The sequence below is a fragment of the Mirounga angustirostris genome, unplaced genomic scaffold (genome assembly GCF_029215605.1).
Source record: "Mirounga angustirostris isolate CCGP_5_RB_7025 unplaced genomic scaffold, mMirAng1.0.hap1 SCAF_4, whole genome shotgun sequence".
NCBI lineage: Eukaryota > Metazoa > Chordata > Mammalia > Carnivora > Phocidae > Mirounga > Mirounga angustirostris.
The window spans coordinates 43,384,135-43,411,470 of NW_026991712.1; the positions used below are offsets into that span (position 1 = coordinate 43,384,135).

A 27,336-nucleotide genomic window follows, 5' to 3' on the forward strand; every position below is an offset into this window, starting at 1 on the left:
TGTTTATAGTAATTATGAACATAATTAACATAAGAATTACAAATGAAATAATGACAAGCTGAGCAATGAGATATTATGCCATAATGGTCATATGTTGGAATTCTCACATTATAGCACACTAGAATTCACATATTCAAAGAAAGAAAGAAAATGCTAGATTTTTATCTGAATTAATGCTTCAAAACTTATCTGCCTGGGGCAGATGGACTTCTTGCTTTTATAGGAAGGTAACCTATTATTAAGAAAAGAACTAGTTGAAATTAAGATTTCTAGTCTCCAGCTTGGACTTTAAGACAGCTGTGATTATAGAAACCACTTTCTGTTGTACACTTATTCTGTGATTATACTTCTTGATTATTATATTGCGCTTTTTTTTTTTTTTTTTTTTAAATTGAAAGCTTTGCAGCAAAGTGTTTGCTTTGGAAGAGAGTCATGGATTCTTCCCATTTGAGAATTGGTTGATCTTTTCTAGAACTGTGAGCCAAAAGTCAATGAACAAACAAGGTAGTAATAGAAATACTATGCATTTACAAAATAAGAACATTGACAGATTAGCTTTTGCACAGTTTTCTTGATGCCCTTAGTGTTTGGATGCTTTTAAAAGAAAAATGTAAGCCTTTTCTGGGTTTGAAAGTAGTAGTGCATTGTTTTGTTTTTTTAAATAGCATTTTTTTCCCCCCAAAGAGCATGTAATGGAAGAATCAGTAAGCATTTGTAAGTTGTATTTTTTACTTCCTAGAGTTGTGTTGGATTTACAGGCATTTGCATGTAGTCTGTGTCCAAATTGATTGAACTGAAATGTAATAAAGAAGAAGGTATGTGTGATTGCATCTGGTTATTCTGAATGCAGTTTTCTATAACAGCTAGAGAAAAGGTGAAAGGTGAGTTTTTATGAGAACTAAAATGATACTCCAGAAATCCATTATTAAATTTAAAACGTTAGAATGGCCGATCTTCACCCATTTAAAGTTGACTTGATTTTGTAATGTGCCCTGCCAAATGGCTTACTTCCTACCCTTGCACCCCTCTCTTACTATTGATCCTGGTCACTTTTTGAAGATTTATGGAGAAGTATTACCTTGTTCTCATCTCAGTGATACCACGAGGTTTTCCACATTATTGGATTACTGGAGGATTGTGGCAGACCCCTTTTTATCTGACATTCATTGCATGACAAGATTTTTCACACATGCCCTTCCCCCACCTAGGTCCAGCTTATTTTCACTCTGCCTTACCTATCAAATTTTTCTGAATTCTCTTCTTGGTGTGGGAGCATGGGGTGTTGGGGCTGGGGGTGGGGAGTCCACTACCCATACAACTGTTTCTTGGTTAAGTGTTTTGGAGGGGGGTGCTTGATTAAACAATGCCTCTAATCAAATTTGTCTCTAAGAGACTCTCTTCCTTTTCTTTTTCTCTATTAACTAGCTTTATGCTTCCCTCTCCTCTACCATTTTGTCCCTTACCAAGACCCATGCATCAACTATGTTATAACCCGAAGTTTCACTGCGGCTGGGGCTACAGCGTATGTCATGAGTTATGCAGTTTATTGGCTACTTCGTTCTGAACTTGCTTTTCATTCTGCAGTGAGAGCTTCTTAACCAAACTTCAGTGCCTTGAAATACAACACAACCAAATACTCCCCCTCCCCCCAATAAAATAACCTTCTTTGCTGCATTATCTGCACTCCATTAAGGATCTGATCAGATGTTCAGATTGTCTGATGGGTGCATTTAAAAGTGAAAAGGGGCTCCCATGGGACTACTCAGGTGTATCTCCCTCCTGACCCTGATGGGGTGGAGGATGAACTCTGATCTGACTGGGGAGCATTAGCTCTTGCTTGTTTTCTGATTGATTCTCCGGCTCTGGGTGGGTGAGGAGCTGTGAAGCAGCTCAGGCCGAGATTGATTGCCTCAATTTCAAATTCCCACCTCCAAAATAGACTCTCAGATGTACACATAGGGAACCCCTTCCCCCAACACAATTTCTGGAGGTGGAGCAGGTGTCTAAGAGTCACTTGTAGCTACCAATCACAAGTGGTCCTTCTTATCACAGTGATGCTGGCAGCACAAGTCTTCTGCTGGGACACTTTCAAGCCCAGGGAAAGATATTTTCTGTTGATGTGGGTTGGGGAGGGGTGGAATTTCAGAGTATTGGGGCCAGAAAAGAGAGGAACAAGAACTAACACTCGTGGTTGATCTGGAAGACTGCGCAACAGCTGTGAGGGCTCAAATGGGTTTGTTTTGCAAATTGTGGCAATTCGGCTGGAGGTGAGATGGTGAATGTCTCATTGTTATGCTCTGCCAAAAAGGGAGCTCTTGATCCCTTCTGACCTTGACAGCACCTCCAAAATGTTCAGTCTGGCCCTGGAACGGGGAACTGCAGTTGGCTAGTCTGGATTCCTCCCCTTTTCTTGGAGGAGGGGCAGTTTGGGATATGTAAGCAACCCTCGGCCAGCTTTGGGGTCCCTCGTGCCCACTTGCTGCCCCCATCCTGGGGCCTGAGCCCCCACCTCCTCCATCCCTTTCGGTTTCTTCCCTGCAGCCTGTGCCTCTTCCCTCTCCCTCTCTCCCTCTCCCACTTTTCCTCCCTCTCGCGCTCCGTCTCACACGCACCCTCTGTTTATTTTCCTGCCTCCATCTGGGCCCTGCTGATATTGTAATCACCCTGATGCACGTTGGCTTCTCTCCTCTCCCTCCTGCGCTCACACACTCACTCACACACAATGTGCCATCCTGACAAGCCTTTTACTTCTGATAAGCTCCGATGTGTGTTTAATGAATACAAAGCCGCGGTCTGGGTGCCGCCTCGGCTGCGGCCGCCTCTCCTGCGCTCCTTTGCCAGAAGGTAATCTCCGTGAACGGGGAGGGGAGGCGAGCGGGGAGGAAGGAGGGGTGGGGAGGGGGGGTGGGGGGAGTAGGGAAGCTGCTTTTCTCTTTCCCTCTCTCCCTTTCCAAATGATTCAGAAGTCGATAAGACCAGGAGAAGTGAAGATGTAACATGTTATCTGTCGCTCCTCTTAGCTGGTGGAGAGAATTTACATTTAAAGATTAGCAGAGGGAGAAAGAGAAATCTGCCTTTTGTTGTGCGGGGTGAGGAGGAGGCATCAGTCCTGGCCTGGACGCTATCTCCCATCACCTCTGCTATCCAGACAGGACTCACCGAGGTGAGATTACCGGAGGGCCTTATCTTTAATTGGGTTTAGTTTTGCCAGTCTGAATAGGTTTAAAGAGACTCGATAAAGGGGGAACAATAGATTATTTATTGACTGAACGCTGCAGCCTTTAGATGAAGAGGGGAGAGAAAAAGCTGCTTAACAACTTGATTAGTTTATTTTAATTTTTATTTTAAGGTGAGCCTGTCTCTCTCCTGGTGCAGGGAAGGGCCATTGAACTTATGCGAAATTGACTGAAATGTCTTCTTCCTCTTCAGCCCCCACTCCCTGCCCTTCTCAGCACCATCTCCCTTATTTTAACAGGAGTTTCATTTACCCCTTATGTTCGGATTGATAAACTGAGCAGAAAGGGTAGTGGCTTTTGGGATTGATCATTCGTGTTGGGTTTTATGTGACTTGTTTTGAATGGGTGTTGAACTGATGCTAATGGTGGTACTTGAATGAGTGAGAAAAGCAAATGAAGACTACTTTTAATATGCAGTTAATCAGTTTGATAGTATGGTTTCAACATGGTTTAGAGAAAAAAAACATCATTCTGACGCCGTTGAGTAGAGTTGTGTTTTGGATTTGAAACACGGAATTTTTTCCTTGGAGTGGGTTTAAAAAAAGAAGAGTAAAAAAAAAAATGTTTTATTGACTCATGAGTGTATTTCAAAAAATTACAGTGTCAACTTTGTAATGTTCTTAAAATGGATAAAAGTGAAAAAAAATATTGTCTGCCTTGTACACATCATTAAGATAGGTGTTTTCATAGGTAAATATGATCCAGTAACTAAAAGCCTAATTAAAATTTGTTTAAAGCCTGGGTGGGGGGCATGTTTCCTTGTTGACAGCGGCAGATCGATTGGGTAAGACAATAGAGTCCCATTATTTCACTTCCATTGACTGAACATATTGACATTTCAGGTTTGCTGTTGCCTCAGTGAGCATGATGAAACACTGAAATTCACAGACCAACTGGTCAGAGTGGCACATACATTACTGTATGTCATTTCTGCCTTCAGGTTACCTTATCACCGTGGCAGAATGGGAATGGACAGCCCAGAATCCTTCAGAAGGGGTAGAGCTCTTTTGGCTAAGAAACTGACAGGTAGCATGTCTTAGGAGCATCTGTAATTTTACCCAGAATTGGATGTTACGGAGAAATATGTGGAGCACTTTTATTGAAAAGGCTGAGAAGCATCCTAGCTATTAATCTTGCACATGTTACATATAAGAATACCCATTTTCAAGATTTATCTTTACCTCCTTCCAGAGGTGTCTACAGGGAGTGGTTGGTCACATCATTTAGGTGTTTACCGGCTTGTGCTTGGGTTAGAACTGTTCTTCCCCAGTTCGGGGTAGTCAAATGTTAAAGCACCTGCTAAAGCTACATCTGATAAAAAGAATGTGTAAGGCCCCTTCCAAAATAGAGCCTGGCTTTGACTTTTTTGTTTCTTGTTTTCTTTTGGTGGGTGGAAAACGAAAATGGGATGTATATATTTTATGCCCATAGACGTGCATAGACAGTAATATGTAAAAATAAACGTGTATATTCCAAGCAGAGGCAGAGAAAATAGTAAGTATTGTTCTTATCTTCTTAGTAGAATCGTCCCTTTTATACATTTTGCATAGTCTTTGCATAATACAAGTAAGTATTAGGCAGAATTGAGTCAAAGAAATTTGAGTCATACAAGAGTGAGTATGGGAAAAAAAAAAAACAGAAGGGACTTAACATATTTTTTAAAAAGTTTAATGAAAATATAAAACTATTATGAATATGCTTTATACACAGCAATTGTTGCCATCAAGTAGGCAACTGATACCCTTTGCAGTGTTTAGAACAAAACTAGTCCTTTATACCATTTTCATGAAAATGTTAGGTTTCTATTTGATCAGCAGGTGCTGTTGAGATGAAAGCCATGTGTAAATTTTCAGAAGGCCAAAAGTGTCAATTCAGAAAAGGAAAGTGATAAGAGAAAATGCAATCAGTTTTCCTGTTTTCAATTTGTGCAGGATTTGAAGAGCTGTTTTGTTAAACTGCTACATCTGCTCCAATATGAATATTGAACTACTTCCACTAAAAATAACAGCCTATAATTTGGAAGCTACTGCAGTCTTTTGTTAGTGTGAGTGGGTTATTTAAAAACAAAAAAAAACAAAAAAAAAATAAAAAAAAGACAATTTTCTATTCTGACAATCTCTTGCTTAATGTGCATTTTCATTTGTTGGCACTTTTATCCTCAGCAGATAAATGGTATTATGCAATTAGGACCTCATCTTGTTTGACTATGGAAGAGGTTTCCATAGGTGACAATCCTGGTAATATAAAAAGGGTTCACACAAAGCAAAATTTATTTTTAAATAATTTGTTTAAATGTACTTATTTAAAACGAGATAGCTATTCCTTGCATTCTCTAATACTACAGTTTTTAACTTACTGCTGACTATTATAACAAAGTTAACACTATTCTGTTGCATACTGAGCGTTCTGTGATTTATTTCACCTTTAATATACCTGCAAATGTAAGTTTAAACTAATCAGGGATATTTTACCTAACAGGGCTTTCAGAATAATTTTTTTCATGCTTAAATAAAATGATTAAATTATGCTTGAGTGCCTGCATACAAAAGCCTTAGCTTCTATGGTACTGCTAATCAAATAAGTTTTATGGACAGGGAAAGCACCACATTAGAGAAAAATTGGATGCATTTTACTAGTGACGTTTCTAGGAAAGACAAGTTCTTTGTAAATCATCTAGTATTAATGAAGAAGAAAACTCTAACACATCTTAAATAATCGTAATAAAAATAATAACTTCATCCTTTTAATAAGGAAATGAATAGCATTGCTACCCATGTAAAACTGGGCGTAGAGAATTAAGGTAGAAAGAAGACTGATGAAATTTGGATTGGGTTCAGTATTGACTCTATCCACAATTGCTGTTGGGTTGACTTGTGGCTGTAGTAATTTGTCCAGGTTGAGACGTGATCATCGCTTAGGATCAATTGGAGGCTATGTAGCTTTGTGGCTTCACACTTGAATGGCCAGACACACTCTGCACAGCTAAACTCAGAGTATCTCCAGGATGGATTAAGGGGAAGACAGACATTGGGACAGAGGAGGAGGATGGATTAACACATGCAGTGTGTCTTCTGCACCACCAACTGAAAAGAAGTGGTAGTTTAAAGAACAGTAGTGAGTGTGTGTACCTGTGATCCCATGTATGTGACCATTAAAATAATGCTTTTAAACAACGTAATTTCCAGTTTGAAGCCAAATTGTGGCATATTGTGCTGGCTTATCTTTCAGAGACACAGCACCAGGTACTCTGCCATTCTCGAGAAATGGTGCCAAATCACAGATCGGTGTAAGGAAAGTTTATTTCACAGAGACAGCCCCATCATTTGGGGATGTGATCTTCTATTGAGTTGTTTTGTGCTGAAGCTGCGTTCAGCGTTGAAGCCTCAGTACTTTATAAGGCGGCAACGGCTGGGGCAGTGGATGGCGGGGGGAGCCTCTTATGACTCTTTTCAAAATGTTCCTGCTTTAAAAGGTGATGTCCAGGCTCTGATAGGAGAACCACTGATGCAGTAATGCCCCATGGTTGAGGTTTAAGGCATGAGACCCTCCTGTTTGAAGAAGGTTCAAGCCGTCAATGCTGCTGAGAACCACTAACCTTTTCAGGGGACTGTAAGAGACCTACTTTTAAACGCCCCCTACTTTGATAGTTCTAATTGAGATTACCTCACAATGCAGTCCATGAGGGAATCAAGCAGGCGTTTGTTTTAGAGATTTCATATTGGTCAGGATCTCTAAAGCAAATCACTGTTTGGGTGACTAGGGCCTTGAGAATATAGATCTTGTTGAATGAGCACACAAATGGAAAAATTTCCCATTTGTCCCACAATCTCAGCACCTCTAAGTGCCTTAGGGAATGTGATTGACTAGATTCATTAATCTTTTAACAGCTGGGTCATAGACCACTTCTGAGTGTGCTCTGGGCTTTCAAGGGCTGCCACCTAGTTGTTGGTCTTGGGAGAGAGAAGAGGAACTGACACATATTGGAGACCTACTATGAGCCTGGAGTTCACCCTCCCCTACGTTGTCATTGATGATTTTTAAGTAAATTATAAAGCAGCGTTTCACTTCATTTCCCAGACTGCATGTAGTTGCTCTCCTGGCTTGGCCTTTTGCCTCACTATGGAAAACTGAGATTTCCTTGTGTTCCCAACTCAGTTACCTACTTTGTTCCTGAGTTCAAATAATTAGAGGCTTGTTTTCTGAATACCTGGCTTAATATTCTCCTTAGCAGCCATGATCCGTGCATCCATTGTTTTCTTCTTGCTCTCACCCCAGCCTAGGAATCACAGCTGACAGCCATCCTTGGACACACCCAAGAGTATGCCAGTCTGTATCCCTCAATACCTCCTAATCCAGGCTTTTCCATTACTAAATTCTGTTCCCTCATCAGAATACCACCTTCCTGCCCTACATTGAAGCCATGAGGAATCAGGCTATTCCCTTTATTGATCTCATTTGGCACTCTCGAATTGTCTTCTGTCCAGTGTCCCTCAACTCAGTTGGTCATGCTGTTATTTGGATCTCTGCATCTCCCAATTCAGCCAAGTCCAACTTCCTGGTCATTTCTTGGGAGGAGAGGGATTCTGCACCATTTGGAGCTTGGAGGTGTAGTTATGTAATGTAAAAAGAAATCACGGTGTGTGTGCATTCCCCAGAGTAATGGGAAACTGGGGTTCCCTTTCCTGTTCAGCCACTGTTTTGCTACATGGCCCGGGATGCATGCCACCCTTCTGGTGAATTCTTCACAAGTCAAATGAAGGGCAGATTCAGTGGTCCTTAGGTTTCTCAACTCTCATATGTATGAGTCTCTGTGTGATGCTGGGAGTAGGCTTTCAAGAACTTCCCATGGTTAGGTGAATGAAAAAAAAAATCCTTAATTTTTAATTCTGAGCTTGTGGGGGCGGGGGCGCTCCTAGTCTCCATATGACTGGAAAGTAGAACCAGTATAGGACATCATTATCTCCTTACTCTTCTCCATTATAAAGAAGTGGCATTGAGAACAGGGAGCCATTTTTTCCACAGCCATCCTGGATCTTTGATGACTGTCTGAAATTTTAGTTATTACTATACCTTTTTAAAAGGTGAATAAAGAAGGCATGAGTGTGTTTATGCGGAGAGAAGGAACTAAAAATTTCAGGTTTTGCTCAAGGAAAATAGCCTTTATGCTTTCATCTCATGGTTGCTGGACAACGTGAACTTGGTGCTTGGGGGCAGGGGTGAGGGACTGGAAGCTAAAGCATGGTGGTGATTGGTTGTGCTTCCTAGGCATTCGCCCTACCCCATTCTCTCAAGGTTTGGACCTAAGTCATTTGGAAATTTAGAAAATGGCCTCTTTAAGCCATTTTTTGGAGAGAACTTGGGAAGTAACAGCTTATTTAAATGAACAAGGGTACGTTATCAATTGGTGAGGAATCAGTTCTTAAGTAAGAAAGACTGAAATTGTCCTATTGCACTGTCTGAAGAAGTAGTCTGCTATTGATTTTAAAAGCCCAATTATTACCAGTAACACTTTGATTTCATACTTTAGTTTGTACACAGTTTAGACATTATTTGGAAGTTTAACCCTAATTTGTGAAATTGTTAATAATGACATGGAGCTGGACTTCTTTAGAACTTAGAGGCTATGACATTCTTATACTTCTGATTTGACCAAGGAGAGCACCTTGTCATCATCCAGGATGGTAGTAGAAACTTCTGCTGTTTACTAGGACTATGTGCAATTGGCAGGACTTGGAAGTAGTGTTATTTTCATCTGTCATTACAAATGGAAGCCACAGGAATTACTGTTGCTTCGATTTGTGCGTTGGCATTCAAGGTTCGTGAGAGGCCAAATTGAAGTGGTTCTTGTTTGTTTTTTGCCACCAAGGAGAATGTCTTCAAAGTATGTATGCAGTGAGCTCTTAGTTGATACCTAACTTGACTGGATTGAATATTGCATCAGAAAAATTAGAGAGAAGATCCCCTGAGATGGAATGGCAGTTTGTCTAAAGTTCAAGAGCTAGGTAGGCACTAATAACATGAGAGGAAGCCAAGCCAGAGCAGGGATGAGCTAGAGGCAGTGGGCAGAGCCCTCAGGGAGAAAACTAGCTGTCTGATGCTGTTATAAAGAGTTTTTGGGAAGTCCCTTCCACTAGACTTTTGGGGAGTGCCCCTAGTGATACTCAAGGAGGAAATCCAAGAGATACTAGGAAAGTAGGTAGGGAATGGTACCTGCAGATGCTGGTGTGGAGTTGGGGGGGCAGGGAACCAGCACAGCAGCATTGCAGAGAGCATTTCAAATGCACATCCCGTGGCAAAGAGAATATCAGTAGTTGGAAAGTCATCCCCCAGTGGATGTCGCAAGCACGGTGCAAGTTGTGCTCTAAAGACAACGTCTTAGAAAGTGGGTTGGCCTCCATGGTTAAAGCTAGATGCACTGTCCTCCTTTCCCTAACCTCAGGATCTAGGAAGATGTGAGCTGTAAGACAGGTCATGAAAGACTGCTAGTTTATTTTCTGAATCTATGCATATGTTATGTACACAGTGATGAGCAAACACAGCTGGGAAGAACAGCAGATGATATTGGGACGAACTGTGGTGTTCATCAGACTGACATAGTAATTCTTCTTTCCCATGAAAGTGTTCTTTTTAAGTGACTGTTAGGATTCTGTAACTTTTATCATGTGTCAGACAAGTATTCTTTCACACCTAACCCCTTTGCCTACCTGTCACACATTTTCATTCTCCTCTCGAGCTAAGATTTATTTAGAGATGAGATCCACATTTGACCTCTGATGGGAAACTAACGTGGACAGTGAATTCACATCCTTTTGTTTAAATAAGGGTAGGTAGGTCTGTTCAGGTCTAAACGGAAAGTAAATGTGACCAGTCTCCACTGAGTTGTCCAAGGCCAGCTTTGGGTTGGCTAGAGGGAGCGGGTATAAAATATCATAGAAAAATATAAATGAAGAGCAGTAAAATGAACAATCCAGTAAGCCCAATTTTCCTATTTTTAAAGAAAAGCGTATGCTCTTTGGGTAGTCCTAGTAATGACCCTTTTTCGAGTATCTGAAAGAAAAATTTTTACTCTTCGCTGTCCATCAGAAGTAAATTAATAAATATTTAATGAATGCCTACTATGTGTAAAGCAGTGCGTTAAGACGGAGACATGGACTAGGTAGTAGGTTTGCATACACACATACTGTATACGTATAGTGGGTATACATCTAATTCAGTGTGTACTTAATTCCCACTGAATGATAAACTCACTCAGGACAAATAAAATTGCTAATAAGCTGGTGAGGTGAGGCTTAATGGCTTAACCAATTAAATGGTATAGTAAATGAGATTTTTAGAGGGGGGAGCGAGTTGGAATTTCAGCTTGTCTTAAGACAGGATTTATCAAAGTAAAGTTATTGTAATGGGCTTGGTGGGCAGCTATAAAGTAGAAATGTGGAGTGCAGAAAGCCAGATGTGGAAGAGGCTTTTGGAGGACTATTGGGGTAGGGTGATAGGGGTTGGAGAGAGAGTAAATTGAAGAATGTGGCTGTATCAAAAAGGACCCATGGGTGATTATTGGCAAATAAGCAGAAAGATCCTCAGTGTCTTGGATATGAAGCATTTTGATTTAAGCTTTATCTTCTGAGGCAGCCAGAAGTTTTTAAAACTCTGTCCTATGGGACCCCTCAGGGTGGGACTGGGCATGAAGGGTGCCTGGCCTGGGTTCACACCCGTTCATTGGTCTTAGCACTGGGAAACCAGAATAGTTCTGCTTTTATGACAAATTGCTTTATATATTAGATTTTCTAGTTGGGCTTCTTTTGGAGAAAGGATACCGTGGTGAAATAGATCTCAATAAAACCAAGGTAAAAGCGAAAAAAGTTGTGCTAGACAAGGGGAAACCGTGGACCCAATTACAGTCATGTTTCTCAAGAGTTGGTTTGATTGTGATCAGTCACATGGGTCGGAATGGGGGGATGACTGGAGGCCAAGGCCAAGCAGGAAGCTTGTGGCAGCAGCTTAGGTTTTAGATACTGCAGCAGGATGACCAGGATTGGGTTTGTGGGAGGGAAAGGGAGAGGCAGATGTAAAAGGCATTGCAAAGGAATAATAATTAGAACTTGGATATACGGGTGAGTTTAGGGAAGCAGAGTTGACAACTTGGAGCGTGTGTCCAATGCACTTGGCTTGCCAGAATTTTTTAATTTATTTTTTAAAAGATTTATTTATTTATTTGAGAGAGAGAGCATGTGAGCTCACATGGGGGGGGGAGGGAGTAGAGAGAGAATCTCAAGCAGACTCCCCAGTGAGCGCAGAGCCCGATGTCAGGTTCCATCCCACTACCCTGAGACCCAAGAAGAAATCAAGAGTTGGATGCTTAACCAACTGAGCCACCCAGGTGCCCCTAGCTTGCTAGAATTTAGAATCACTTGGGATGTTTAAGGAGCAGCTTCCCTACTCATAGACCCGGAGTCCCATGTGACTCAGAAGCACAGCCTCCAGAAAGAAGCCTCAGAGCCCATTTGTATATCCCTGCCCCAGGGATTCCTGTGGTCTAGCTACCTTTGGAAAATGGTGATAGGGCTGTCAAGTGGTAGGTGTTCCTTAAAGAGTAGTTGTTGCATGGAGGACTTTTATTGATCTCTCCGGGATGTGGCTCCCTTATATGATTTAGCTTCTTGCATGAATTTTAACCTGTTCTGAGATTCCTCCCTTTTCTGTAGGTACCTCTGGGCCACGGTGGGGGAATAGAAAGTGTTCAGGTGGGCTGGGTCTGACCCTTAACTTTCTACCAGAGCAGCCTAACTATTTTGCATTTTTCAGACACTGAACTTTTATTTACGGGATAATTTATGAAACTTCTTTCAATCCTAACATCATATAGAGGAGAGAAGGCAGGGAACAGAGAGTGAGGAGTCAGGAGGAGCTAATGAAAGAGCTGAGGTGTCCTTATAAACCAGTGTGTCCCAGACTTTGTGGGGAGGGGGTGTGAGAGTTATTTCAAGGGGCCTTTGAACCCACAGTCATTCATGAGGTACCCCAAATGTTGTCTGTAGACCAAATACTTTCATTGCAATGACATTTTTCAAATATACTTTAAAAGAACAAAAATGGAAATAAAAGCACAAAAATGTTGAGTTATTAGAAACTTGTTTTGATTTATTTTACAATCAGCCCATAGTAAACAAAATACTGTCTATATAAGGGACCATGATTTTTTAAAAATAGAGGCCTCCTATTAGAAAAGTAAAGGAATCCCTTTTATATGTTAAAGGACAGTATTAAATCTTTACAAGTAAGTTGCTTGCTAATCGTCTCCCCTATTTAAGGGATTTTAGTTATTGAAAAAACAACAACAAAAATCTACCAGTTTTGGGACTTTTAGGTCTCCTTCATCTAGATAATATTATTTCAGGGTATTTCACCTTGTTTTGTCCAGTATCATTTAATTTGAGAACACCCTGATGGTTCTTTTTCACTTGATTGATTGATTTGATTGGGGAGGGGCAGAAGGACAGGGTGAGAATCTTTTTTTTTTTTTAAGATTTAATTTATTTAGAGAGAGGGAGAATGCATGCGCATGCATGAATTGGGGTGGGTACAGGGAGAGAGGAAGAGGGAGGAGCAGACTCCCTGACCAGCAGGGAGCCCGATGCCTGCTTGATCTCAGGACTCTGAGGTCATCACCTGAGCCACAATCAGGAGTCAGAGGCTTAACCGTGAGCCACCCAGGTGTCCCCTCCCCCCTTTTTTTTCTTTTTTACTTTTTGAAATTTAACCAAATTTGGAGTTTGTGGTTTTGTTATAAAATCTGTCAGAATGGAACGTTTTAAGACTGTTTTTCTCTGTTGTCAGTTGTGCTTGATAAGAATTAATCATAGGCAGTCAAAAAAGGACCGCAGCATAAAAATCATTTTATAGTGTTTAAAAGAAAGAGACCAATTTATATGTGTTGATATGGAATCATTCCTGAGATATATGGTGAAATGGGAGAGGCAGGGAGCAGAACAATTTGTACAGTCTGCTACATTTGTCCAGAAAAATATGCATACATTTCTACTTGTGAGGATATGTACAAGCATCTGACCGTAGCAGTTACTTTGGGGAAGAAAGTGGAGGCCGGGTCTTGGTGGTTGGAAGGAGACTTGTTGTATGTCCCCTTGGTCCTCTGAGCCTTTTGTAAATCTTGTACCTGTTTCACTCACTGTAAAGTTAGAGACTCCTGTATCAGGCTGGGACTGACTGGTTCTGGGACTCTGCCCTTTGGGGACAAAGTGATGCTTCTCTTTTCCCTGACAGTGTGGAGTGTAGAGGGGAAGGGGCCTAACTCCCAAGTACCGTACTACTTGTTGAATCTGCTTCTACTCCCCCTGTTCATCTGGAAATAATTCTCATCTGGATAATCATGGCATGACCTCATAAGGCAGTCATGAGAATTCCATGAGGTGATATGTATGGAGTAAAACCATTAATAAAGTCTTGCTTATTCTTAGACTCAGACTTGACCACTCTGGAACTGCCTACCATTCTTCTAGAAACCCCCTGTAGGACCTTTGCTTCTCTCTGGATGTTCCTGCTCTGTCACCTTCATTCAGCAAATACTTAATGGAGAGTCTGGCCCTGTTTGATGTTCCCTTTCATTGTGTTCTCTTATCATAGAATGTACAATTTATTGCTGCTATAGTTTGCCTTGTAAGTTTCAACAACCACAAAACAAAAACAAAACAAAATGAACCCCAGGTGCACCATCAGCTCCAGGCAGACTGTGAAGGGGTCAGATCACTTGCGTGTTCATATATGCACATCTCTACCTGTTTTATTTTACTTCTTTACCCTGAAGTTCACAAATGTGCTTTTTGTAAAGGATGAGCTCCCTTGAAATTGTAAGGAAAATATTGTGTGTATAGACATATTTATGAGCTGGAACTGTCCCTTTGATCAGGGGCCCAACAGGGCTAAAAACCATGTTAGTGGCTCCCAGCTCCTCCTCTCCCAGATGCCCCCAGGTTATCTGTTAGTTGCCAGGGGCTGTCTTCTGTCCTTTGGTGGCCCAGGTCTGTTTTCTGGTCTGATCCCTGTCATTGTATGAGATCCCAACCTCTCTGCTGCTTGATGAACTAGACTTCGAACCAGGGGGAAGGTACTGGGTAGTATGAGAGATCCATTGCCCCCCACGATTCTGGGACTCCGAATGTGGAAGTGAGTGAAAAGTGTCATTTTCTCCTTCCAGCTCACATTTCCATTTGAGGAGATCATGTCAGAAGAGCAGACTTCAGTTTCTCAGTGCAGGTGGTAGAGCAGTTTCGGACAGATATGCATGGGGAGGAGGCATATTGGAGGTCTTCTCGGAGTGAGGTTCACATATTGTCTCAATTAAACTTCACCTGGAAGGGAACTCTTTTTGTAAATCACTTGGAGAGGCTTCATCGCTTGCCAGAGGTCACTCTGCGTGAGTGCTGGGGCAAGGTCCCGACCTAGGTTCTCTGACTCCCAGGCTTCTCTGTTCTAGAACTCAGTACCGCTCTCCTGAAGTCTTCAAATCCTACCACCTAGGAATTTCCCCCATGAACGGGGCCAACCACACAGACTGCAGGTGGGACTTATACTAAAGTTAAAATGGAGAATTATCAAGACTTGTTACTACACTTAGAAAAGTTACTGTTTAGAGTATAAAAAAACCACAGTTTTTTTTTTTTTTTAAAGATTATTTATTTATTTGGGAGAATGAGAGAGAGAGAGAGAGTGAGCGCATGAGAGGGGGGAGGGCCAGAGGGAGAAGCAGACTCCCTGCTGAGCAGGGAGCCCGATGCGGGACTCGATCCCGGGACTCCAGGATCATGACCTGAGCCGAAGGCAGTCGCTTAACCAACTGAGCCACCCAGGAGCCCCCAAAAATACCACAGTTATTTTAAGTTTCTGAGGCAGGGTGGGGGGGCGTGGTAGGCAGAAAAGAGGGGGAAGAAGGAGAGAGAGAGAGAGATGTTAGCTGATAAGGAGTGGCAGCAACCAGACCATGTCTGCCGCAGGACAATTGTAGACCTCCTTTCTGCGATGTGTGACCATCTACCATGAACGCAGACACTTTTCTAAGTTCCATTTTTCTTTCACGTGAAAGTTGCCAGCATGGAATAGATGCCTTTATTTGGAGAAATCAGTCTTTGGAAATAATTGATTCTCTCTTCTCTTATCCCCCAGAGATGATCTTCCACAGATGAAATTAAAGGAGTTAAAAAAAAAATTAAATCACAAAACATTAGTTTGTGGTATTTTTTCCTTTTTACTGCAAAATGTTTTAGGACCTGTGGTTTAGTTCCACATATTTTGTAACTGTTGACTGATCATAAATATTTTTATCACTATTCATACAGTAGTGACTTTCAAAAAGGAAAAATTATTGTACTAGGTCATTTTTGAGTAGTGATCTAATGCTTTTATTTTAATGCTTTAAACCATAATATTAAAATAGGCATTACCAGCTTTCTACTATCAAATGATAGGTTCTGAGCCCATGGGATAAAACAGTGCTTGCACTAGGGACCCTAAGATAGGCACTTTATAAGTATTCTCTCTTATCTTCATATCATCCTGGTAAGTTAGGTATTACTATTCTACTTTAGGATTTACATCTGGAGCTTAGAGAGGTTGAGTGACTTGTCCAAGGTTAAATAGCTGATAAGTAAGTATAAAAGCTGAGATTCCAGCCTGCCAGAACATGCATGCAGTGGGCTCCTAAGTGGTTAGTATGTGTAGGCCACAGTCATTTTAGGATATTTTGTTTTATTGGAAATTAAATTATATCCGTAACAGAGGAGGTATTTAAGAGCTTCCTACTATTTAAAATTCCCTGGTTGGTTAACTCATGGGTCATCTTGCATTGCTGATTTTTTTTTTTTTTTAAGATTTTATTTATTTATTTGACAGAGAGAGACACAGCGAGAGAGGGAACACAAGCATGGGGAGTGGGAGAGGGAGAAGCAGGCTCCCCACAGAGCAGGGAGCCCGATGCGGGACTCAATCCCAGGACCCTGGGATCATGACCTGAGCTGAAGGCAGTCGCTTAACCAACTGAGCCACCCAGGCGCCCTTGCATTGCTGATTTGACCCTAAAAACAAATCATAGATTGGTCACCTGCCTTCTGATTAATTTATTCCATAAAGTAGTATTTTAAAGATTCTAAAATAATGCTTTATCACTGTTAGAGAAAAGGGCTTGAAGAAGGACTAGATAGTATTTGATTATCATTTATTCAGTATCGGCTGAGTGCATACCTTCTGTGAGCCAGGCACTGTGCTAGGCGCTGGGTATGAAGACCGTTGAATAAACATGGTCCCCTTCCCTCGTGGCCCTTGCAGTAGAATGAGTAAAGTGCATCAGGGTAGGTCTGAAGGCATAACGAGAGACACTAAGGTGAGATCATTTTCTTACAACGGGAAACTCAGTTGCTAAACACAGTTAGGAGATGAGCCTATGTGTAAAAACCACCGCAGTGCATTTACTCCTGTAGGTTGTGTGGAGTTAGGCTGCAGTTCTTAATCATGGTGTCCTTCACAACCCAGGATGCCCTGGGTGATTCCCATAAAGGCCTAGGTATGTACAGTACTGGTGGGAAGGGGCTTGGGTGAACAATGTCTGGCAGGGAAAGGCTGCCCAGCCTGATTTGGATCATAAATGCCATCAATTTAAAGAAGAGAAAGTGATCATGGACCCAGGAGTGGTCAGGGAACGGTCTATGAAGGCCACAGTGATTGAGTCGGGCTTTATAGCATTTCAGTAGGTGGATTTCATTTGTTTTATTCTTTTTCTTTGGGCTACTACTGTGTGCCAGATACAGTTTTAAGTATGGGGGATAGAGTCATGAGCAAAACAGACAAGACCACCGCTCTCTTAGAGCTCACAGTTTAGGGATGGGGGAGGGAGACAGACAATAAAGATGTTAATAAGGTTATTCCACATGGTGTTAAATACAATGATGACAGTTGAACATCAGTGTTAGAGAGAATGTTGAGGATGCTGGTGGTGTTGGTGAGACTTTGTTTTGGGTGGCTGGAAAATCATCTCTGAGAAGGTTATACTTGAATGAAACCTGAGTCTGAGAAGGAGCTGGGCATGCAACAGTCTCAGGAAGAGGCCTGAGGTTGATGGACAAAGCCATAAAGATGAGATGATGCATTCTATGGGGGGGGGGGGGGTGTTATCCAGCAAAGAGCTCCATCCTGGAAGGGCATGGTTGGAACAGAGGCGGAAAATGTAGGTTAGTGCCAAATTATGGAGGGTCTTGAATAGCTGAATGGCACAAGACTGAGGACTGTGTATTTCTGTGGGTGTATCAGGGGATGAGTAGTTAGGAGAGAGGAGGAGAATCTGGATGAGTTTTTCATGGAAGCTTAAGGAAGCTTGTGTAACTGGGTTATTGAAGTTGAGTTCATGTGACCTATGATAAGGGACACCTAAATAACATCCCAATCACTTCCTATTGGAAACTGAGTGTCGTCCTAAAGTGTGGCATACATGGTGCTTGGTTCACTACTTCGGATCAGGGGGATGCAGGAGGATTGTCCTACAGATGAGATCATGGAGGCTTTGACAAAGGTAAGCTCCAATCTAGTGTCAGGGACTGTACTTATTAAGATAATATTTTCAAAGTCAGATAGATCTAACAGGTTCCTTTTGTGATGGTTCCCCTCGGTATACAAAACTAATTGTATTTTTATTAATGTAATGGAGCAGTCTTTATTGCTATAAAATGTTTTTATGAAAGGAAAGAGAAAAGTTAAGGTCTGATTCGATCCAGGTTGATAAAGAAGTGTGTTTAAAAAGGTTCATTTGTGGAATAACTATATGCATATTATTGACCAAAGGAAAAATTACCCCAAATGTTGACCTGATTCTCTAGAGAAATGTGTTTAGGCAGCAGAGGGATTCCTGGCGGGGACTGAGAAACTCCGTAATGGGGGACTGCACTTGGTCTCTTTTGAGGTTGATTCTGATGTGTGTAGTCTTTACATCCTATTAAATTTTTGAAAGATAAACTGATACAGGAATGATTTGCCAAGGCTAGCAACTCTTCCTTTTAAAACCTTGGCTCTGTGTACACATTGAAGGGATGGGGGAGTAAGATAAAAGCATTATAAATATGAGGTTAACTGAATTCAAATAGAAGGTTCTCTCAAGTTATTGCATTCCTTAGAAAATAAATACATTGCGCATATGGTTAAGATTGATCAAAAAAGTATTCTGTATGCCAGTGATTACATTCCCATCTGTGATTAAGGTTTTCTGCCTGCATCTGGTTTTCACATTATATTTCTGTAACAAGAATCCTTTATATAGCAGAGTTCACTTTCTGTATTTTCTATTAGCGGCAGCTTGAACTACTGCACGGATCGCAGATTTACACATGTGGTTTTCATTACTTCATACCATTGAGAAAAAGTAATATTTGTTTGGGAATGTATGTTTTCCACAATTTCCATGGTAATACAACATGTTGAGCCTTTTTAATAACACTCTTGTAGAACTACAAATTGTTTGAGGCATTCTACCCTTGGTGGAGTTTAGCTTTTAAACTTTTCTCGGTGTATGTTCCCCTCATCATGGTGTTTAACAAATTGGAGAGCTGAGGATCTGAACAAAGCAATTATTAAAGAGAGACATTTTACTATCATTTGTGGGGGGATACGGACTTTAGTGTGGGTTTTGTATCACCGCTATCTGGGTATATATTTTATAGTGTTCAGTACCATTACTTATTATTATTTCATTTTGGAATGTGTTGGATGTATAAAACACAAACTTAATACTCCAAAGTCATTATTTTAAAAAAATTAAATATTAGCTTCTGTTTTTTTAGGGGGGGTCACTCTATTGATTGTGATACAGTGTTTCATATGTAAACTAGTTAAGTGGGGAAAATCCTCATGGGTAACTTTAGGTTCTTATTGTATATTATTTGAATGTGTATTTCTATGCCATGTTAACATTTAAGAACTTATAAACATGCACATTTAAAATATTTTGTAACACTACCTTCCTGCCAACTTTTCTCCATGCACTTCAGCATGCTCTGATTATAAAATAGACACAAATTAAAAAGTGAAACAATATATTCTGCATGGGGGAGGGGGGATCATTTATAATTGAGAAATTTATCTTTCAAAGGAAGTATATCCACATTGTAATTTTGTGTCTCAAAACTGAGATCTTCTACACCTTTTTTATTAATAAATCTAGACATTAGGCTCTATTTAGCAGCCATGAGAAGGAAGAAACGGACTCTAGGGGATTTGTATGTGCTTTGCCTCTTTCATTTGTTCAGTGGAGATATTAACTATGGCCCACCCTGGCATGATCCACTTTTATTGGTTTCTCTGATGTCTTTTGTTGGTGGTTGCTGAAGCACAAAATATTACAAAATATCATTGCATCAAAAAAAATTTCTATTTTCTCCTTTTCTGCATAATATTTGTTTATTTTCTATTTATAAAATGTTTTTACCTTAGTATAGAAACATTGGAAATAGGATTGTGTAGAAAATTACCCCTATTTCCATCTTCCAGAAATAATCATTTGACATCTAGATGTATTTACTTCCAGTCTCCCTCCCTTGCACCCCACCTCACCTCTGGTATTTGACTGTTTACATACGTGTACACACATCCATGTATTTTGGTCATTTTCTTACTGAAATTTTTGCTTTATCATTTATTAGGTTACCTGGTAAACTAAATGTTCGCCAAGTTTCAGCTGATTGTCTTTAGTGATCTTTGCTGAGTCTCAAGGCAATCTCAACTAAGAAATGTCTAGTACTGTATTTTTCCTAAATGTTTATTTAATTTTTACCATAAGAAATAAGGAACAACTGATTGCATGATACAGAATCATAATGTGGCCCATAAAGGACATTGATTTTTTAATTTATTTTTTAAGTAAAATTTGCTTGTTTATATACATCAGAGTATATTCACCAATTTTAATTTCTAGGGAGTACTTTGGCTCCTTAAAAAAATAATAGCAACAGCTTTAGTAATACTTTTTGAGACTGCTTTTATAAATCTTTATTCCTTTACATTTACTGAGTTCCTCCCTTACGTGCATATGATTGTGCTTGAGTTATAGTTCATAAATTATAAGAATTAAATAGTGATACCTTTTTCTACACATAGTCGTGGTAGTAAGAGTGAGTAATAGGCACTCAATAAATATTTGAGAATGGATGAATGAATGAATTCTAAAGCTGCCAAATCTAGCAGGAAAAATGAGAACATTTGGATTTCTTTAGAGAAAAAGAGGAAGTAGAAGAAGTTTTTTGATTTGGTAAGATGATTCACCAGTAATTGTTGTTACTCGTATTTTAAAACTAGTTGACTCCATAGATTATTTGTGACTAATAGTAGTTGTTTTAGACTCTTTTAGCTAATAACGGCAATGTTTAAATTTCAGAATGGTGAAGCACTATGGATACTACTTTGTTTTGAAATAGAATTTATTTTGTATGTAAAATTCCATACACTAAAATAAACACATAATGTTTCAAAGCATTTTCTAAAGAAAACATAATAGCTGACAGATTATTTAATTTTTTTTTTTGAACAAGGTAAAAGCTAACGCATTCTTTTAAGGTATTGATGTACATATGTTTTAAACCGATTTAAAGGAAAAGGAGTTGTCAGGTTCAGAATGTGTCTAGCTTTGAGTCAGATGACTGGAGAATTAAGAGTCCTTTAGAGCATGTCCTTATAGGAACTGAGAACATGGGGATTGTCTTGGATTCTTCGAAAATTTGGAAGAGTTTGTGTCTGTTTCTTAATACAAACAAAACAAAACTGGTCTAGTATTATCGTGTAAGTGGATGGGTGTGATACTTCAGACTGGTTGTGATATATGCATTTTTTTTCCCTTTGTTGTTGTCAATAGAAAAGATTGATCTCTGGGCTGGTGAACATAATATCTGTCCCAGTCAGAAAAGGAGAGAGGAAATTAGCAGAGCGATTGGTGGAGAATGATATCTGTCAAAAGAAACACTTGGAGAGCACTGAGTTTAGTAATAGGTGACTGCCGGAAAAAAGGGAACTTTGAATATTGTCAAGGTAAGGAACAGACAAATATTTTGATTTTGCCATTTACTTAAAAAAAAATTATTGTTTTCCCAATAAATTATAATTGTGAGATTTTTTTCTTTTTATTTCTTCTAGTGCCTGTTAATAAAGAATTTGTATTCTGTATTTTAAAAAAATGTCTTTGAAGTCTTTGGGTGTGTGATTGGGTGGGGATCTATCAGCCTGGCTGTGGGAGCCCTTGTTTGATAGCTTTGGGTCTGAAGATCTCAAATGATCAAGTACCAAATTTCTTTCCCACCCTCTTCTTGTTGCAGTGCTTCTTGCCATGTTTCATAATACATCTGTTATAAGCTGAGCAATACTTGGAGTTAAAGAGTAAAAGCTATGCCATGATTTCTGTGTTTATTGTAACTTGAGATGGTGTTTTCTGAAACAGTTTGTTGACTAAAGAGGGGGAAGAAAGTGCTTTTCAATTTATTATTTCTTCTGATTGATTTGGATTTTTTTTTTTTTTTTAACTTTTAGGTGAATGTTACTTCCTAAGCAGAATTCATGTCCATGGGCACATTAAAAAAAAAAAAAAAATCTAACTGTAGGAAAACAGCAACTTTCAACTAAGTATGTTATTACCATTTGGCAAGAGACTTCTTAAAGCCTGCAACATTTCAAAATTAAGGAGAACCCTGAATTATGGGTTCCAGAGAGTTGATGCCTCCTGTAGCCAGCTCAGTTTTCGGGTTAGTGGGCTTGTGCAGAAGCACAGACGATTAAAGATAAATGGTGCCAGGAAAAAGTTGAGAGTTAACACAAATGTTGTGTAATACTGGTTGGCACTCGAGTGACTGGGAAGGGATGTTTGAAGTTCTTTGACTGCCTGCCTGACTGACTACATGGAAAAGAGAGGTAGCAAAATATTTACCATTTGTGGCCATGGTTCTGGAAGTATCACTGCTGGTGCCCACCCCACAGTATCTACTCTTGGAATTCCTACAAATACTTATTGGCTTGTTCTGTAAGTTTCCAAGAAGGTGTTGGCAAATGAGGGTGTTTTTGTTTTTGTTTTTGAAAGACCATAGAAAATGAAATCATTTTCCATGTAATTACGAATCCTTTGAGGTAGCCTAAATGGTGATTTAGTTCCTCTGTGTTTCTCTTCCTTTCATTCCCATCCCCTTTCATTCTTCATCTTAAGATGATCTTTTCCAGTAATTAGTGAGAGACAGTCAAGAGAGAAGGCAAGGAATTCAGTTGTATTAAATAGTCGAGCCATCTCTCCGCTCTATTCCTCATGTACTGTTGTTACTAAAAATTAATTTTTTGTGAACTCACATCTGGGTTGATTAGACTTCTGAAGTCTAAAAATAGAAAGGTGTCCATGTCTTAAAGGAAACTAGTAATAATAGTAACAACAACACCAGCAACCCCTGCTGGGGAATTTGTTCCTTTTCATCTTCCATCAGAAGAAAGCACTTGTTTTAAAAGAGGATATAACCATTTTTTGCCTCATGTGTCTATTTGGGGGCTCTTAATAATATGATAAAATCACCTAAGGTGCAGATTACAAATTGCAAAGGCTATTGGGTTGAAAAACTTGAACGTATGTTGCAGATCCAGAGGGTCCTGGTCTTCACCCTTCCCCAGCCCGTTATAGTCATATCCTCTTGTTGCGTGGGCTGTGTCTGGGTCCCGCTGGCTTTGTACCTTGGCAGCATGGAGGGTCCATATTGAAAGCAAAAATGCATGACAAAGACATTTTTAAAATGACTTAATGCATTTTGTTATCCTATGCAAATACTGAATGGATAGCATCAGTTATCGGACACCATGCTGAGTTCTTTCTGTCCTTTCTATCCGTGTGTGTGCATACATCCTTAAAAAAATGATGAGAGTACACACACACACAATATTTATATATATTTTATATATTTTATAACTGTTGGGATAGCTATTGGGTTTTTTTTATTTTTTATGTGGCATTGCCACTTTTTCTTCTAGTTTTTTTCCTTCCTTTTTGTAATGGTAATGGGTATATAGAAATAGAAGGTTCAGACTCAAGTTGACCTAAGAAGTAAAGAAGAACAGAAATCATATACTTTAAATTTGCAAACACCTGGAATCCATTGGGTTCCTGGGGTTGTAATTTGGAGACAGGAAAAGTAAAGAACTATGTGAAGTTGAACAGTCGGGGCTCTAAGTGAGAATGGCCTGAGGTGGCGCCAGAGAGTCTGGTCTGTGTGTTGAGTTTGTGGTGGTGGGGGGGGGTGGGGGGAGGGTCATGAGGAGACAGATCTGTGGGGGGTGGGGGAGCAGGGAAGGGGAATGATGCTGAGGGGACAGCCACCAGCTTAGGTAGAAGCTGGTAAAGGCAAAACGCTGCTATGTTTCCCCCCAGTGTTTTGAAGCATATCCAAAATAGGCATAACGCCTGGTCCTCTAGAATCTGGTTTGAAGTTGGTCTCCTGTAATGCTTGCCTTTGTGAGGGGTGGGCGGATTTAGGACAGCTGGGGAGTGCTTGCTCTTAGAAGCCACTAAAGGAAAATACTAAGAAGGGTCCAGTAGTCGTCATAAATAATAATTAAAAAAGATCCATTAGCTGTCTTAAAAATGCAAGGGGAATAGTGTGCGAGACAATTATGACAGAAGAAACTTCTGTTGCAGGGTGGTGTGTATTTGTGTTCATATCATGGGGTGACATACTGATATAGTTCCAATTTGTAGATACTGTATGGGGTCTCAGTAGCTACATTTGTATTTTAGAAAAGGGTGATTTTTTTTAAAAGTTAATTTAAATGGTGCTGTGCACCCTTAAATATTGGTTATCTTTATTAGGAAAAGAGGAAAGTTATTTTCTCAAGTAAAATTGCTGGTTTTTGAGAGCTTCTGCATTTATTTTTAGTTTTTCTTGGTCATGTTTGAGGGATCTGATAGCATTAATGGGCTTTACCCCACATGGAGCTTTGAGCTTATTGTAACACTGCACACTGATCCCAGGTCAGTGTGATGCGTGAAATCAATTTATTTGAATCTCTTTGCCTCTATAGGAATTTGGCAGCATGCCAGTTGTTTTCATTTAATGTTCTTTGTGTTGAACACAGACAAGCAGGCATGCTTTTGTATTCCTCTCTCCTTTGGTCTCTGTCTCTTTCAGCCAATATTTTACTCTATGGATTTTGAGATGAAGGAAGAATATATTATTTATGTGATTCTAATCATTGCTTAATGTGTGTGTGTATGTGTGTGTGTGTTTGTATAAGCGTACCACTTTCATTTCTTTTGAGGGATATTTTTTATATTTCTGATTTTTAATGGTGACTTTCTTTGTATACAAATATAGTTTTGCTTAAATGAGATTTTTGAAGAAACATACTAAACCAGATCATAGGTGGTATTTACTTGCCATAATGCCCATTACCAAAACTGAAAATAACAATATTAATTGTACAACACAACAAATGTTTAATTTGTGAACCGGACTATCAAAATCATTTCTTGGGGAGCTTTTTTTTTTTTTTTTTTTGAATTTGCAGATTTACACTTTAATCAAGCACACAGGCTAAAGAAAACAGGGTTATTATTTGGGTATTATTTTCTTTGAATAACCCATCTTAATTAAGGCAGTGTTTTGCACTGATTTGTTATATATAAATTTTTACGGAGTTCCTGCATTAGGTTAATTTTTGGCTTTTTAAAATTGGGGGGGGGGTAGTGACCGGGAACAGCAACAGCACAGAGGTTTTTATTACAAATAGACTCAGACCTTTCTATGGATGTTTTTGTAGGGAGGATTTGTTTCTGGGTCAGCTTTAGGAAGAGGTGGAGAAGGAAACGAGAGAGAGTGAGAGGAGAATGTTCTGTTGATGCCCCGGGCAGTTCTTGCGGAAGTTGATATGCAGAACCATGGAGCCCCAGCTTCAGGGTCAGGCTCATACCCAGAGCCCTGCTTCCTTGTTTAATTACCTGAAGAGCAAAACAGTCAGCCTGAGAGTGTGTGAACACCCAGTATCTCTTACAGCCGCCTGGCGTTCTGACATCCTGCAAGGCCAGCCCTGTCTGTCCGCCAGCGTCAGGCTGGCTCCCGCCCTGGGTTCCTTTCTTTCTGGAGGCATTGTGTGGAAGAGGGTTTGGTCAGGAATTTGAGGTTCCTGCCAGTGCTGTGTCCCGGCTCTCTCCTTCTGGACTACACTGACAGATACACTTAATTTTTTTTTTTTTTAAACGAATTTAAAAATCTGGCTCTTTCATTTTATACTCTGGCCTTGCTCTGAAACATTGTCTCTGTCAACGGCAACAGATATTAACCAGGGGAGAACTGGGCTTAGTTAATGGGTTCTTGTTTTCCTAATTCCTGTTATAGCGTGTCCTCTGTGAGTTGCCCTTTTAGGTCAGACTCAGGAGTAGCTCAGTGTGGAACTAGTAGTTTCAGAGGTTGTTTTGATGAGGCAGTTTTAGAACCTTAATCTGTCCACGAGAACAGTTCATCTTTAAGCAAAGGTGATAGAACTTTTAAGGTTGGGTTGTTTTTTTTTTTTTTCCCCTGTCCTTGGAACTTGAACATGGACTTGAGCATTTGCTGTGGGAAGAGCCACACCCTTTGATGAAGCTGGGGGTGGCTGACAAATAATATTTGGACAGCGATGTGTGGCCAATTTGAGGATAGTATAGGATAAATATTCATTTTTTTTTTTTAAAGATTTTATTTATTTGACAGAGAGAGACACAGCGAGAGAGGGAACACAAGCAGGGGGAGGGGGAGAGGGAGAAGCAGGCTTCCCGCCGAGCAGGGAGCCTGATGCGGGGCTCGATCCCAGGACCCTGAGATCATGACCAGAGCCGAAGGCAGATGCCCAACGACTGAACCACCCAGGCGCCCCATATATAGGATAAATATTCTTAGGAATGCTTGGAGATGGAGCTATTCGGGAGATCCCCAGAGTATAACAAGATGTTATCTTACCAAGAGGAAATCCAGCAGGTTCTTTATCCACATGTGGGCTGATGAAATGTCCGCACGGTGGGTGGGGGAGCAGAGGTGGTGGCGGCAGTGGGGTTTCCTGCAAAGGGAGGGGAAAGTGTGACTACATGTTCAGTGATTTGGTTTTTCCAACTACTTCATGCGGATTCTGTCATGCAGACTTAAGGGCATTTACCCTTCTGATACACGTACGTGCATGTCATTAATGCTAATGGGAGCTGTGGGTAGATAAAGAGGGCAGCGTATGCCTCTGCCTTGTGTACCAGCACAGCTCCAGGGAATTGATTCCATTCTTTGCAAAGAAGAAAGGAATCGCCTTTGCGAGGGAAGAGTTTGGTAGGGATGATTCTAAAAACTTCCTTTTCGCACTGTACTTATGGAGGTAATGTCAATATTTTATGTATTTATATCCCACTCCAGTGAAAAGTATATGATCATTTAAATAATTGGATTAGCCCCGTGCATCTTGTGAGGGAGCTGGCCTCACCGTGGTCTGTTATGCACCAGCATAAACCGCTCTGCCGGAAGTGTTATGTGTATCCTCGGGCATGTGCGTGTTTATTTATGTATCAGCCTGGTGCATTTCTTTCAGAGCATTTCTCTTTTCCACATCCATATAAATAGGAAAAAAGAAAATATATAAGTATATTTTAAGCCACAGGCAGTGTTCTTCACTGGTGTCCTCCTCCACGTGATAGACGCGGGGTACCCCGCTTTCCAGCTCTAACTTCTTGGTAGTTCTGTCCGCACTGGAGCTTTCTTGAATGTGAGTAATATTAGTGTTATTTGTAGCATTAAGCCTTGGCAGCGGAGAGTGTATAATGTGAGAAAAGCTTGGAGGACTCTGAAAAGCAAATGGAGAAAGTTGTGGTTTGCAGGTGGCGTCAGGAATTACAGAAGAAAATGCGAACAAGAAAGCGGGGTTGGTGCCTGGCGCCGAGTGTGCTCAGTAAGTGTGGAGTGAAATGGCAAGAAAAAAGTGGATCTGTGGAAGAAGAAAATGGGAGGAGGTGAATACCTCTAGAAAAAAAAAGGGAAAAAACCGTATTCTGTTGGTAACTATGGACTGCGTCAGGAATGAAGACAGGACA

At 40.4% G+C, this 27,336-nt stretch overlaps 1 protein-coding gene and 2 long non-coding RNA genes across 3 annotated transcripts in view; 2 read left to right on the forward strand and 1 right to left on the reverse strand.

Annotated features, from left to right (window-relative positions):
* Positions 1-310: 310 nt before the first annotated feature.
* Positions 311-27,336, forward strand: part of RUNX1T1 (RUNX1 partner transcriptional co-repressor 1) — a 135,465-nt gene continuing 108,439 nt past the window's right edge. Inside the window, 2 exon segments of the mRNA XM_064588137.1 lie at positions 311-2,818; positions 2,820-2,844. Of these exon segments, the coding sequence (XP_064444207.1) occupies positions 2,723-2,818; positions 2,820-2,844 (121 nt within the window). The 5' untranslated portion in view covers positions 311-2,722.
* Positions 14,936-26,355, reverse strand: LOC135364094 (uncharacterized). Its single transcript, XR_010410605.1, has 3 exons — positions 26,228-26,355; positions 16,485-16,597; positions 14,936-15,417 (listed from the first exon to the last, which is right to left on the reverse strand). It is a non-coding gene; the product is annotated as an uncharacterized LOC135364094 (long non-coding RNA).
* On the forward strand, positions 15,415-22,050 carry LOC135364093 (uncharacterized). Its single transcript, XR_010410604.1, has 2 exons — positions 15,415-21,302; positions 21,798-22,050. It is a non-coding gene; the product is annotated as an uncharacterized LOC135364093 (long non-coding RNA).